This window comes from Corticium candelabrum, chromosome 20 (genome assembly GCF_963422355.1).
Source record: "Corticium candelabrum chromosome 20, ooCorCand1.1, whole genome shotgun sequence".
NCBI lineage: Eukaryota > Metazoa > Porifera > Homoscleromorpha > Homosclerophorida > Plakinidae > Corticium > Corticium candelabrum.
This window is the reverse complement of record NC_085104.1, coordinates 5,362,360-5,376,876: the sequence shown is the minus strand read 5'-3', so window position 1 is coordinate 5,376,876 and position 14,517 is coordinate 5,362,360. Positions and strand designations below refer to the sequence as shown.

The following is a 14,517-nucleotide window of genomic DNA, read 5'->3' as shown; positions in this document are numbered from 1 at the left end:
ACGCAGTATACGCTAGTAAGAACACGTTCAATTTGTGTTGTACTGGCTTGCTGTATTTGTTTGCCTTTAGTGGATGCCTGTTTGAAACTGTGCACCAAACGTTTTGCAAGACCATTAGTTGCGGGTGATAGGGAGCTCTGGGGTGATGTGCCGTATTTCGATCAATGCCTTTCATAAAATCGAAATACTTCCGACGTAAACTGAGACTCATTGTCGGTCACTAGCTGCTCTGGGATTTAGTACCCATTCTAGACATGACCGTCCACGCAGCTGTTTAAAACTATTTCCTCTGCTGTAGTACTTCCCATCTCTATGATTTTTGGCCATTTTGTGGGCATCAGCAATTACAGCTGTTTTCAATAGCGCCAGCAAAGTCTACATGCAGGCGATACCAGGGCAGTGCGGAGTACACTCCCATCTATCCAGGGCTCAACTATATTTCTTCCATTCTGCATTGTGAAATTAATAGTGTTCTCCAAGAAAAAGAATTCTAGCTGTTGCTTAGAATTTTCCCAGTCACCGCCATGCATGGACGTACTGCGTCACTTTTCTGACGGGCATGACCGTTTCCAGTTCTTGATTCCTTTGGTTCCCTCCTTTTCTGCCAACACTACCTCGAACGTCGCAATCCAATGAATTCACAGATCTACAGATTGGCTCGAAAATGGTATCGAAAACGGGAAAAAGTTTTCTCAATGTCTTAGAAACCGTACTATGTGTACAGAACTGTGCACGGGCGAGTTTCTTTCGGTGTCTAGAGCAAAAGTGCATCATTGGGAACGTGTGCTAGAGTCTGTGATTTGTGATCGGATTGAACCTGCCTCCACTCGTGCTCGAGTTTCTCTGGGCACGGCCCATCAGATCTCCACCAAATCTAGACTACACTTCAGACAGTACGTGTGGTGTAGTGCCGGGACGTCGAAAAAGGCAAGCTATTTTTGCATATATCCAGGTCTTTCGATTTTAATTGTCTTCAGTGGGATCTAGAATTAGTGCAGTAGATTAATTAGATTAATAGATTAATTTAGAATTAGAATTAGATTGCATTAGTGCAATCAGCTTCGGCAAAGAACGGGATTTGTAACGGGGTATATTCTACTTTGAGATATCACTGAACAGGTTACATAAAACTCTGAATGAAATTGTATAGTGAGAATTCTTCAGAGATGCATGCACTTCATAGTAAATAGGCCCTCTGTGCATTCGTAAGATTTGAATCAACAACTACTATATAAGGCTGCGGTGGGACCAAAACTGCGTTTAACGCCTCATTTTGGAGCGCCACATTGCCTATCATCTAGCGAACACATAATGAACCATGTAAACTGTTCTTCCAGTAGGTTGTTTGGTGTTGTATTGCATGACTTGAGTGATGTGTAACAACGTTTAGCTTGCATATAGCTAGTTCAGAATGTGCCGTCATTTTCAGTGTTGGAATCCGTTGGTGAGATCACACGAGTTAGTTTAGCTAGCTTTTGTATATATATATATATATATATATATATATATATATATATATATATATATATATATACATATAATGCTTGTGACATTCACTAGAAATTTTGTCTCACTCGTCGCTTTCAGATGAAGCGTGATGTCAAGCATCCCTGCCAATCACTCTGGGAGGTCTAGGATTATGTGAAGCACAAAGTGTCTCTCCTCTTGCATTTATTGGTAGTTGTAATTCTAGCCGAGATCTAGTCAAACGCCTCCTTCTACTTCTGTTACTAAAGAATCTTTGGTACTTCTTTTGGATTGCGAGACGAGTTCCAAAGCAGTCTTTCTTTAGGAATTTGGGAGTCTTACATCAGACACTAATATTGACTTGGTATCTCAACGTTCATTGCAAAAGCAAGTGGATACACGGAAGTTTGATTCATTGAAAGAGTCTTCAACTACTCGTGACCAAGCTAGACTAAACGCAATATCTGAACCACATGCAGGGGCATGGCTCACAGCCATACCCAACCCAAATCTCGGGCTTGCTATGTCCAGGCATGAGTTCACTGTTGCTCTACGACTTTGACTGGGTATTCCTCTTTTTCTGTCTCATCCAAACGCTGTACGCTGCCCATGTGGTCAATTGATTGACAAGTTTGGGGATAATCTTCTCGGCTGTCGTAAGAACTCGTTGAGATCGAAATGTCACGATGCTTTGAGGGACACCATCTATAATGCACTGTTGATAGATGACAAAGGGACTTTACTAGAACAGAGATTTTCATCACAGAATAACAATCGCCCTGGTGATGTTTACCATTCCAACTTTCTGTTTGGACGCGCTGCCTATTTTGACCTTATCATCCGTAACACAGTCCAATTGAAATTTGTTGCCAACGGTGCAAATTCTGCTGGTTCTGCTGCAGCAGCAGGTGAACTTGAAAAAGATCTCAAGTACGAAGAAGCAGTTGCTGACAGTGGTGCCTTGTTCTTCCCACTAGCAGTGGAAACATATGGTTGTTGGACTTCTGCTAGTCTGGATACTATTAAAACTATTGCGTCTAAAGTAGTGACTGCGACTAGTATTCCTTTTACACAAGCATATTCTAATTTAATGCAACAACTGTCTGTTAATTTGTGGAAATTTAATGCTCGCATGATACAAAGTCGATTAATGTTAGATGCTGATGTAATTGCTTGGGATTTGTTGGTTTTGTCTGTTAGTAGTTTGTTATAAAATATAATATTATTTCTCTCAAAATGCACACACACACACACACACACACACACACACACACACACACACACACACACACACACACACACACACACACACACACTGGATCGAAAGCAGACCTTTACGGCTGAGCGGGCAGTTTGTCTGAACCCCCAGCCTACAGGCCTTTGGCAGTAAATATCTAGACAAACCACATCATCACCATCTGGCATCCTAAAGCTAAAGGGGGAGGAGCTGGCTGCGTGATACTGTCAACCACACTTCCCACCTGGCTCTAATAAAATTCTCTAGACAGACTTAGTTTGCTAACCCGTCTTTTTGAATTTGCATAGTCTTGATCAGTATTAAATTACTTGGATGTCTTGCGCAAGACAACAGTACACCTCACTTCCAGGTACACTATACAGATAGATTGTTCTTCAAGACTGCTCTGTTTTCTGCTGAGGTTAGTGACGATGTTGTAGTCTTGCTGAAGTCGAGAGTTTTGTTCTTCTTTATTTAAAGTAATTAACAGTGTAGAAGGCAGACTACAATCGGGATCATATTTTTCCATCAAATTTTCACATGACACCAACAAACCTTCTGTATTGAGACCTGTTGATCTTCAGCGAATTTTGACACTGAGTCCACTGCACCTGTCAAATTCATCACACATATCATTTTGGCAAGATTCACAGACACTAGTGTTTTTTCCTGTTCTCGATGAAACGAATCTAGTGTTCATCAGAAGTTTCTGTTTTTTTCATTGGCTAAAAAGGTATAGTGAGCATAAATACTTATCAACAACAGCAATGTCAGCAATATTGGTTAGGTATGCTTTACAGGATTGTGCTTTGAAAGATGTGTGTGATGATGGTGTATGTCATGCTGATGTCTGGTGATATGCTGTGTGACTGGGCTATACAAAGTCGATGAGGCTATCTTCAAATCACTCTGCTGTTTGTATACATCATCTTGTTACCAATGGTTCCAAGTCTTTGACTAGCCTAGAGCTGCTGTACTGCTTTCTGCTATTTTTCTTATTCGCTTGCTGTGTTGGAGTAACTGTAGTTGTTATTGTCATCAAGAAGAGGTCAGACAAATATTTTAGTATGTGCAATGAACTTGAACAGGACTCTCAGTCTATTTGTAGAGGTTTATGTGCACTGAAGCAAAACAGAATGCTTTTAACAACTCCTGTGTTCTGCTATGAATTGACATCTTTGTGCAACTCATGATGTTAGATCAGTTGGATTTTTTATGTATGAATAACTTTGTTGTGGATTGGTTAAACCAGTTGATATCCACTTGATTGTATCAACTCCATAGAATGTTAGGACTTATATACTGACTACTCTGAAAAATTGTACTCTTGATCAGTTTTCCCCAGAGCATTTGTTTTGTTGTCCAATATCTCACCAGTACTTTTGGCAAGATTACAATTTTACATTCCAAGTGTCCACGACGAAATATGCTGCTAGTTGATTTTAATATTTGCATTCTACCTAACAGCTATTCTCGCAAAGCCAGACCCTACCACTGCATCTACATGTACTGCAGTACAGTACTGTATGTATAGTACTGTACTCCCTAATGTATGACTCGGCAGTAGAGTCTGGCTACAAGAGACTACCTAACATGGCCAGCCCCTTCCCCTTTTGACTTATACTACATTATATTATATATATTACACACACACACACACACACACACACACACACACACACACACACACACACACACACACACACACACACCACACACACACACAATATGGGAGCAATTCCGGCAAAAGCTCCTCCTCCTCGTGCGATTCACGTGCGTTTAGCTCAGCGTAGTCAGCCCCTCCCCTTTTCTAGAACCAAAAATAGAAAAGGGAAGGGCGGAAGAGCCTTCATGGCTTGCGAGGCTATGAGAGACTAAACAGCATGTCGCTTGCTGAGCTTAATTAAGTTAGAGATCTACTTTATGTTTCACTACTACATAAGTTTACAATAGTGCAAAGTTTGTCTGATGGCGGATGGTTGCCATTATTCAAACCTTAGCCCCCTCGATCACTGCCTAGACCAGTAGAGACATGCTTTGCTTACATGTAACAGTTACTATCATTGGTAATCAGAACTTACTCTCAGTCATTTGATTGGGTAACACAAAGGTATCACCCCTTTGGTGCAGCTAAGCCTCAAATTTCCAGTGAGCACTCTCTCTGGTCTGGAAGTTCGAGGCTATGTGTACATGTGCGTACAGCATGAATCTGCAATTAATTCCACAGGACTAAATCAACTCTAAATATGTCAACACTTACTTTTACAACCAAAAATGGCTAATTCAACAAACTTAATTAAAACTCTTAATGGCTAGTCTACTTTGTTTTCTCTAAGCACTGGTATCTTCATTTCGATTCTACAACTGTCTCTTGTACCGACGAATCTGTCTCTCCATTTCTTTGTCCGCCACTAGATTCTGCTGAAAAACTCGGTCTCCACACACAGGGCATCGAAGCCGACCTGAACCTCTTTGCTGCAGCAGTTGGAGGATGGCGGCCTTCGAGTAGCTGTGACTGCAAGCACTATTGGTGACAGGATCCTCCATCAATCGTTGAGTAATAGGACACTTATAAGTTTCCCGAACTTGAGACATAACCACGTCGTCCTGACTGTTACCTTCTTCGTTCTCTCCTTCTTCAGCTCGCAGTTGGCTCAGTTTGGTCATGAATACATTTTCAAGGTCGCTGCTGTTTCCATCATGCGTCTGGCCAGTGCGAGTGACTTCGATTAGAGCGCGTGCCATGTGCTCCACGTCATGCTGCAGGTCGTCGTAAGACGTGAGCAACTCCTTTAGCTCTGTGGTTTGCTTGTCAAGCTCGGCGTCTCCATTGACGTCGGTTAGAGTGTCTTCAGTTAGTTGTCTGGTTGTTTTCAGCCCTTCAGCCAAACGGTCGAGGATTGATTTGCAGTTTTCAACAGCTCGATTGCGAGTAACAGACATCGCTGACTGTACGTTTTCCCGGGTTCACTCTTATTATTATTAATATTAGCGAGTGAACTCCCGGATGTTTAGTAATCAAATTTTGGGTTGGCGATAAATAATTAATTGAAATATGGCGACAAGAATACCATTACCAACGTCTAGCTGCGGCAGTGTAGGCACTGTACCGTCTTCTGGCTGTGACATTGCATTCATCGAGGCTGTGACGTCATCTAACCAGTCTCCAAACCTATGCTCCATATATACATGTGTATGTGTGTATATATATATATATATATATATATATATATATATATATATATATATATATATATATAAGTAAGGTCTACCATGGGAGCTAACATTCAGAACATGCACGAAAGACAGAGTATTCTTCTAGTCACGTGTTTCAGATTGTCGATGAGGTAAGCGAAGAATGAACTTTTCATTAATTAATTAACTTTATTAATTAATTAATCCTTATGATGCCTAATTGCATGGTTGTAGACATCTGTAATACAGAGTTCATGTGTGTACTTTATCAGTGATCATTGCTACTGTACAAGAGAAATGGCATAACTGACGCCTTGTACAATCACATAGAGATATCGATACGCTATACAGCAACACTCTTGCTAACTTGAATATCAATAACCAGTCAGATTTTTGGGGCAAAGTGAATTATGGTCTGTATCCTGTTCATTCAAATACCACACTTAGAGTGGGAGAGTGCACTACTGATGAATTGATACTGCATCTTTGGAGACGTCATTTTAGTGGCATTATTAATTAACAGCGAATCTTTGGAAAGCGTGGAACGTGAACGATCAATGTTTGAAGAGGCTTTACAATCCAGGATGAGGACAGAGCGTTATCCATGGCGAAGTTCATCCTAGAGAAGTGGAGAAAGCCATCAAACCTCTTAAATTACAGAAAAGCAAAGGCCCTGATGGTGTACAACGAGAGCATCTTAGATATGGAGGATCATATCTATCTATTCACCTGAGTGTGGCATTTACTGCATTTCTTTGACACTCATTCTTACCGAACCAATTTCTTGAATCACACGTACCCATGCATTGTCAAAGATGAACGTGGGGACATGACAAGTGAGGGTAACTATTGTGGTATTGCTATTTCGTCAGTGGTTTCCAAGATGTTGGAACGTATTTTAGATAGGTGTGTTCTGGAATCCACAGACCAGCAAATTTAGTTTTAATTAAAAGACGTCATAGTTGTTCGGACTGTTCCTTTGTTCTTAAAGGTTGCATGAATTACTATCTCTATAATGGAAATCAGGCGATGTGTTCTGCTGCATTGGATCTGTCCAAAGCATACGACAGAGTGGCACATTATAGATTGTTTCAGAAATTGTTGGATCGAGGTTGCCCAACCTATTTGTGAGACTGCTATATTTGTGGTATGCAAATCAAAGTCTTAGAATAAGATAGAGGAATAGCTTTTTGGAACCATTTGGAAGCAGGAATGGGTTGAGACGAGGCAGCTAGTGTTTTGTCACCAATTCTATTTAATATGTACCTTGACGATCTCATAGTTTCATAGGAAAAGTCTGGAGAAGGAGCTCGTCTTCAGTCTTTTTGTAGAATGTCTGGTCTATATGCTGACGACATAACTTTATTATTGCCAACCGTTTCAGGATTACAGAGCATGCTGAATATTTGGTCTTCTTTCATCCAGGACCACCAATTATAAGCCTCAATGTCAAGAAAAGCTTTCCAATGGTATTTGTTAGGAAGAAAAATACCTTCGTTGATCAACCTGTATTCAAACTTGGAGATAGAGAGTTGAAATGCCATTAGTCAATACGTCATTTGGGTGTTGAGTTACACTCATCGGATCAAGGTCTGACTATACAAAGAAAAGAATTGAGAAATATTATGGAGCTGTTAATTCTATCATATCTAGATTGGGTGGACACTGCACATCAGACAAAGTGTGACCTAAGACTATTGATGTCCAGTTATTTCCCGTACTCGCATAAGGAAAGTCAGCTATATGGGACAGTAGTAAAGTGTCAGTCATTAAATTGATTAATACCGCATATCAGAAAAGCATCAGACGAGGATTGGGAATGGCACAAAGTGAATCAATTAGAGAGACAAATGCCAGAATGCTTTGAGGAATGCGCAGTGAAAGTACGAAGACAACAGATTCTCTTCATGAAGAGAGCCATAGACTCTGTTATACAGTTTAGTAAAATGTCTGCTGGCTGTTACTGAGAAAGAAATGCACATGGATAAGATCTATGACTGACATAAATGTTTTTCCTTGGCATTATACTTCTTTAAAAGAATATTTATAGTAACTGTTTTGTTGTGATAGGTCAAGTGTGTTTTGTGTTGATGTTAACGTTGTTTTGCTTGTTGCCCCACGAGGGAACTGCAGTAGATATGTTCTAGTGCAAGACAACATAATAATATATTTTAACACCCGTAGTCAATACAGAAATACTGTTACAACGTTTGTTTGATATTACACTATATACTCCGGGATCCACAGCATCCAGTGTATACAATGCAACCATTTACCTAATTCTGGTTAGCATGAAAAGCTTGGTGAAAACTCTGTATGTCACTTGGTCTTGTTCGACAACAACCCCCTGAAGTGCAAAATTATGAAAATTTTACACAATGTCACCTTACAGAGCAATGCTCACTCAAACCTATTAGCTTTGCTCCTGCTTGTATCCATAATTGCAGGTAGTTCACCAAAGCTAAAGATGAGTCTTCTTGGACTTCCCAACTGTTGAGACAAAACAGTGTATAATCAATGCTCTTATCCCACCTATAAATTGCTATCAACTTTTCAAGCTACACAACATACCGAGAATCAATCCATTCTTCACCACTATTAGGATAAGCCAGCAACATTCGTCCAGCTGAGCATTTAGAAATGCTCTTCAGGAGAGACTATAGCCAGAAATGAAGTCATCTATTGTCCCGAGCTGTAAGGTCTAGATTTGTATTATAAACATACTTCAACATGTTGGGGTGCAGTACAATTAACTCCCACTGCAATTACCTGACAAACAGAATATACAGGATATAATATAGTGTGGTACATGTATGCCAACATCAATGACAAGGGTGGCCAAGTTTGGATAAGTCTGGTGCCTTGGTGTAGCACCAGGAACGCATCCTGATGTCCAATGGAAATGACACGCCAACATGGACACACCTGCACGAGTCTGGTTTGACGCTATACCTACCTACCTACATAGTACATACACACATACATACATTTATACATATGCATGCATACTAAATACATACTCATGTATGCATGTATATCATCATCATACATACCTGGATGCATGCAGACAGACAGGCAGGCGGGCACACATGCAGACACATGATTGACATAAGTGATGTCTTCAGTCGCAGTTGTGATGTCACCATCTGCTTGAGTAGCTTCACGCCTTGGTGCCAAATCTTGCTTGCTTGGTGCCCCAGACCAGCCTCTGGTGCCACCTGTGGCATCATAGTGTCAATTGGCCACCCCTGCATTGAATAAATTATTTTGTGACTGTTTAACCTGAGAGGAATGCACAACGGAAGAGACTGCATCAACTAGAGTCTCTCCATGGCACACATGTAAACCATCCTAGAAACAAACCAGTCAGCACCAGTGCAGTTGACCTATATAACATATGATGTGGGCACACACACACACACACACACACACACACACACACACACACACAACTTTTACACCTGTTAATATCAACCACATTAATGGCTATAACCTCACGTGAAAACAAGTTTAATTAACCCAACATATACAATATTCTTGTTTGAAAATGTCTTTGGTGCATGCCCTTTAGACTGGAAGATGTGGTCTGCTCCAATCATCGTAATGTATGATTATGGGCACTGGAGTGCTTGTAGCTTTCCTCTGCTGTATACTACAGTATATGAACAGTACCAGTACTAAACTGTGGCATCAGTATGCTGTAGTAGTGTAGTATACTGGTACTGTTAGTATACCCTAAGCGTTCTGGTGTTGATTGCAGGCTATAGGGGATGCCAAGAAATAAATTGCTGGTAGATTCTGCCAAGGTAAACCCTATATGAGATGACAAATGGTATGACACACACACACACACACACACACACACACACACACACACACACACACACACACACACACACACACACACACACACACACACACACACACACACACACACACACACACACACACAAATTCATCGACACAATTCCCCTAGTGAATACCTTGCAAGAGAATGATATCCAACAATATGCATCTGAAAACTCAGACATCACCTCAACAATTACCTCAGCTTCTAGCTAATAACAAACACGATGATAGTAACAACCGACCACTCACTAGACCTGAACAATACAACTTGAACTGGTATTGTTTCACAAGCAAACAGCCTCAACCCTTCACTATAAAAAAGCTCTATGCGTTGACGATGCCAATCTTTCAGCTTCTGGATAATTAAACCAAACATCATTATTAACCAGTGATAGCTCAATATTACATCACACACTTGCTTAGTGACTCTATCCACATAGCTGCCTGTGTATTCAGACCCATCGTGCAAGCAAGCACCATATGGACCAATAGAACCAGCAATGAGAGGTAAACGACATTGGCCAATGCCATCTTGTAAATAATCGCCACAATAATTAGTCAGATGACACCAGTGCTAAAGTCGATCTGGTAATCAATGCATACATAAATGAATTTCTCTTGAGTACTGAATTCCCTGCGAATACAGCAGCTACAATCAATCTATGTGTAGATCTAGCTACTAACTTATTATTACTTTATTGTGTTAGCCATCTGAAATAAAGAATTCCTATGGTGTCAAAAGTGTGTTTGTGTTTGTGTGTGTGTGTGTGTGTGTGTGTGTGTGTGTGTGTGTGTGTGTGTGTGTGTGTGTGTGTGTGTGTGTGTGTGTGTGTGTGTGTGTGTGATAATAACTAGTAATAAGTCACAAAATGACAGGCCTCATTAGAGATAACTGGTTCAATTAAGTGTGTAATATTAATCAATTTCCTAGAACCTGTTTTTGATTCATGTCCCTCTCAGATTTGTAGTACACTTTTCATACACTGACTCAAGGCATACAGCCTAAACATTTGACTTACTACTCAGAGAGCATTTAATTGATACAATAGCTAAATCAACAACTTAATTGCAAGCCATGTTAGACTCAGAAATGCATCTACTGCATATATTACTTTTTGAATCTGAATGTATGCGTAGTTTTAGAATAGTTGCGAAGTTCTCTGGAGGTAAATCTGTTTGAATCTCTCAAGCTAGGCTATTCTTGCATAGCCAGACCCCTTTCCGCCGCGTTATCCTTCCGAGTGAAATACTAGGCTATGTGATTCCTTACTGGATTTTTGTACATGTAAATGAAGAAGAAGAGTGTGTCATCATTCTCCATTGTCCATTTAATTTGAACCGCCCCTTGGTGTGTTTTAATGATGGTGGCTGTACTATATAGTACTTTGAGAATACTTTAATAAGCGAGCATCCCCTCACTATGCCATACTAAGAACTTTCCAAAGACATGTTTATAGATATATGCTCTACAACAAGACGAATCATTAATTGTGTTGCAATTAAGTCACATTTAATGAATCCTTGACTTTCATGTACATTAGCTATAAGGGGTGGCCCCACAGCAAATTTGCCAGCCCACAGCAACTTTACCAGCCCCGGACACTTATTAATGATCGACCCCTAACTCTAAGTATATTGATCTGAGGCCAACTATCCAGTGCTTAAATATATTTCTTTACTTTCTTAATTAAAGAAGTTTAAAAAAGAATGCAAATAAAGTATGAAAATATTTTGAAAAAGGAGAAAGATGTGGGTTGCCATATGAAAAAGAATAGAAACAAGACCATGTAAGGTGTGCTGTCACATCTTTCATATACAGACTGACTGAGCAATACATCATCTCTACATTGCACCATTTTACACTATAATATGAGTTTTCTACCTTACTAATTAAGAGTAGTGCAATGTAGGGACGATTGCTCAGTCAGTCTGTACATGAAAGATGTACGTCACAGCACACCTACATGGTCTTGTTTCTATTCTTTTTTTTTGTACGGCAACCTTACATCTTTCTTATTTTTCAAAATGTTTTTCATATTTTATAAAAAAATTGCAACACTGTAGATCACATGGGTCACTAGAAGGCAGACAATTTATGACCCAATGCATGCACGTACCTTTACTAATTAAGTTTAGTCTCAACATATATTAGACAAGAGAAAGTAGACCAAACCTGATTCCTGTTGTACATATGGTCAGGTTATTATTAATAAAACGTATACAAAGAAGCCTGCCTTGCAAGAACATGCAGCTACAGTAAATCCTAAGTGACACCACATGTATACGCACAAAAGCATATTCTACATCAAGATGTTAATCCCGTTCGCTGTTGTAACCCCTCAAAACCTATAAGTACACAACTAGTCACCCCAATTGTTCTCAGTTGAACATATATCTATTACTTATTTATCATCATCATCATCATGTAGTCAGTCGACGCGACTATGACTGTTCATGGCTTTGACATGGCTTAATAAGTGCCGTTGTCATTCAACGTAAAACTGCTTGCAGAGTCTCGAAGTGAAACTAGCTTTTGCAATTGGCTAGTATCACTCTCTCGGTACAACACTAATGCTGTCCAGCGGGCAGCTGGCATCAGTGTCATATTGCAGCAGCTGGTCAGATGATAAGTTTGCTTAAAAAAATCTCCACCCTTGGGTGATGGCACAGATCGTACCCTCTGGGAGTGGTCCATTACAGACCTTGTAACAGATATTTTATTTCATTTTGCAAAGATGCCCAGACTCACCCTCCACACCAAAGAATCTGGTGGGGTTGTTGGTTTAGTCGCCGACGGCCCGACCCATGCCACAGGTTGTACTGGTTTTCATGATTATACTGGTAGCAAGCAAGCCAGCGCCTGACCTGAGATGATATTAATTATTAATTATTAATTATTTACCCATATGTATACCTGCCTACCTACCTCTTACTATACACAAACAAACATGCTCTAGGTTATCATAAACTCATTAATTTTATTACTGGAATCTGCATATTACCCTTTCTGCCAGATGTTCCCCTACTGCTTGTCTTGCCAGTGAAATACTGCGAGTCATAAGAGACTTTGCCTCCTCTAGACTGACACCGAGGTACTTCATGAACCCTGTAACACTACCTCAAACAACACAAATAACGATACCAATGATATACACACCGTGCATGCATTGAAGGAGCATATGTGACCATGCAATGTGCTGCAGTACTCATCCTTATTACGATAACACTGAAAAAATGCTCAGAATTATGACCACATAAAAATGATCTAGTGCCAGCTAATCTAAAATACGGTCACTAAAATAGTATTTGCTGTTTCCATTAAATTGTATAAATTTCTGTTTGCAAATATAATATTTGCCTAGATCAAATGGTTATAATAGCCGTCAACATACAAACAGACAAAATGCAGGTTTGTGTGTTTATACCTTCATTTGAAGTTCAAAAGCTACAGTTGCAATTGCTGGAATCAGTTAACTTTCCCACGTAGATTAAATATTAATACATACTGCTCAACTACTCCAGATCTTAGAATTAGATATGACATGTACAGCACAACATGTAGTCTACCTCGCTTGATATGACGCTGTAATGATGATTTCAGCACCACTTGCCAAATAACTGTTCAATACAAAGACAACGACAATTAATAACACAGGAATACGATTCGCATGCAATAGTATTTGCAAGCAACATCAGTAGACAGAATTTGATAACCATGAAAACACAAACAATGTGACTTGAGTGAGTCTACAATTATTTGCTCTGCTTATACAGTATATATGTCCAAGATTTATGAACACGGCAATTAAAGACACTATCGCTGCAAGTAGGGGTACACAAAAAACAAAAATAAATTCAATATTAATTGATTAATCAGTTTTGTGCATGCAATTTGCCAGCACTAGCTGTTTACTCATTTAGTATACTAGTTCAGTGTCTTAGTATCAATTTGATTGTTACCATTTGTGTACATCTTTAATTGCTTGTGGTTGACTTCTGAGTAGTCGTGCGCTCCACAGAGGGTCATCCTATCAAATAATGCTAGATGAAGTCTGTCCTAACTTGAGTATTATGTATTTGTATCAGTACTGTTAAATCAATGACAATTTAATTTTAAAACATTCAGTGATAATGCTACTAGAGTATTTGCTATAAATTGAAATGACAGTGAAATTACGTATTGGAAAATGATATTTCCTATCTGTGTTTCTTTTTTTGAGAATTATGAGCCATGCCTAGCATCTAGCTACTTTAATTAGTTTGCTACCTGCATGGCCTTCCTTATACCGACACACAAATATATTTGGACTCTGAAAATATTCAGAGACCAATACAAACATATTTACAAGTGCAGAAACCCAATGCTCTCTTTCATGAAAACTATTGAAATAATTGACTTCATTGATAGCAACCAATGGGTGATGCTTAACGTTAATTGGTATCCTGCAAATTGAACGTACTGTACCGTAGAATTAATTTAATTATACATAATAATTAAACACGGGTCGCTTTAGAATTAATTATGTAATGTAAGGTACCCGTTTTTCGAAACCAACGTGAAGTACGCGTACGTACAGCCCTCCCTGCAAAATGCTAGCATGCTGAAGAAGGATAAGCGCTAGCAAGTCTTACACCTGTATCATAAAGCCTCTTTGTTCTAGCTCTGTTGCCAGGCCACCATCCAACAATACAACGGAACAGTTACCAGTTGCCATACACACTAGCGACGCCTTGTAATTCTATCATAATTATAGCTCATGCGATAGATA

At 39.6% G+C, this 14,517-nt stretch overlaps 2 protein-coding genes across 7 annotated transcripts; both read right to left on the bottom strand.

The window, feature by feature from the left end:
* Nucleotides 1–4,919: 4,919 nt before the first annotated feature.
* Nucleotides 4,920–5,675, bottom strand: LOC134195753 (E3 SUMO-protein ligase NSE2-like). Its single transcript, XM_062664832.1, has one exon. The coding sequence runs from the start codon at nt 5,645–5,647 to the stop codon at nt 5,063–5,065; it is 585 nt and encodes a 194-aa protein (XP_062520816.1). The 5' UTR covers nt 5,648–5,675; the 3' UTR covers nt 4,920–5,062.
* A 2,371-nt stretch (nt 5,676–8,046) lies between these two features.
* LOC134195629 (uncharacterized) lies at nt 8,047–14,484 on the bottom strand. Of its 6 annotated transcripts, none has more exons than XM_062664685.1 (14): nt 14,383–14,484; nt 13,709–13,776; nt 13,316–13,366; nt 12,751–12,866; nt 10,352–10,382; nt 10,164–10,279; nt 10,017–10,103; nt 9,883–9,957; nt 9,182–9,250; nt 8,953–9,117; nt 8,624–8,668; nt 8,471–8,556; nt 8,310–8,389; nt 8,047–8,246 (listed from the first exon to the last, which is right to left on the bottom strand). In XM_062664685.1, the coding sequence occupies exons 2-14, from the start codon at nt 13,773–13,775 to the stop codon at nt 8,176–8,178; spliced, it is 1,059 nt and encodes a 352-aa protein (XP_062520669.1). In that variant the 5' UTR covers nt 13,776; nt 14,383–14,484; the 3' UTR covers nt 8,047–8,175. The 6 variants fall into 6 exon arrangements, 4 of the variants coding, with proteins under 4 accessions (XP_062520669.1, XP_062520667.1, XP_062520670.1 ...); XM_062664683.1 differs by having other exon boundaries at nt 12,751–12,862; nt 14,383–14,478; XM_062664686.1 differs by lacking the exon at nt 8,953–9,117 and having other exon boundaries at nt 12,751–12,862; nt 14,383–14,478.
* Nucleotides 14,485–14,517: the final 33 nt, after the last annotated feature.

What these genes read in the sequence shown, in the direction of transcription:
- LOC134195753 (XM_062664832.1), bottom strand. Translation starts at nt 5,647, where the DNA reads ATGTCTGTTACTCGCAATCGAGCTGTTGAAAACTGCAAATCAATCCTC.
- LOC134195629 (XM_062664683.1), bottom strand. Translation starts at nt 14,463, where the DNA reads ATGGCAACTGGTAACTGTTCCGTTGTATTGTTGGATGGTGGCCTGGCA. An exon ending in CCGTTGTGCATTCCTCTCAG is followed by an intron (nt 9,118 to 9,181) that starts GTTAAACAGTCA and finishes ATGATGCCACAG; the next exon opens with GTGGCACCAGAGGCTGGTCT. An exon ending in GTCTGTCTGCATGCATCCAG is followed by an intron (nt 8,669 to 8,952) that starts GTATGTATGATG and finishes TCTGTTTGTCAG; the next exon opens with GTAATTGCAGTGGGAGTTAA.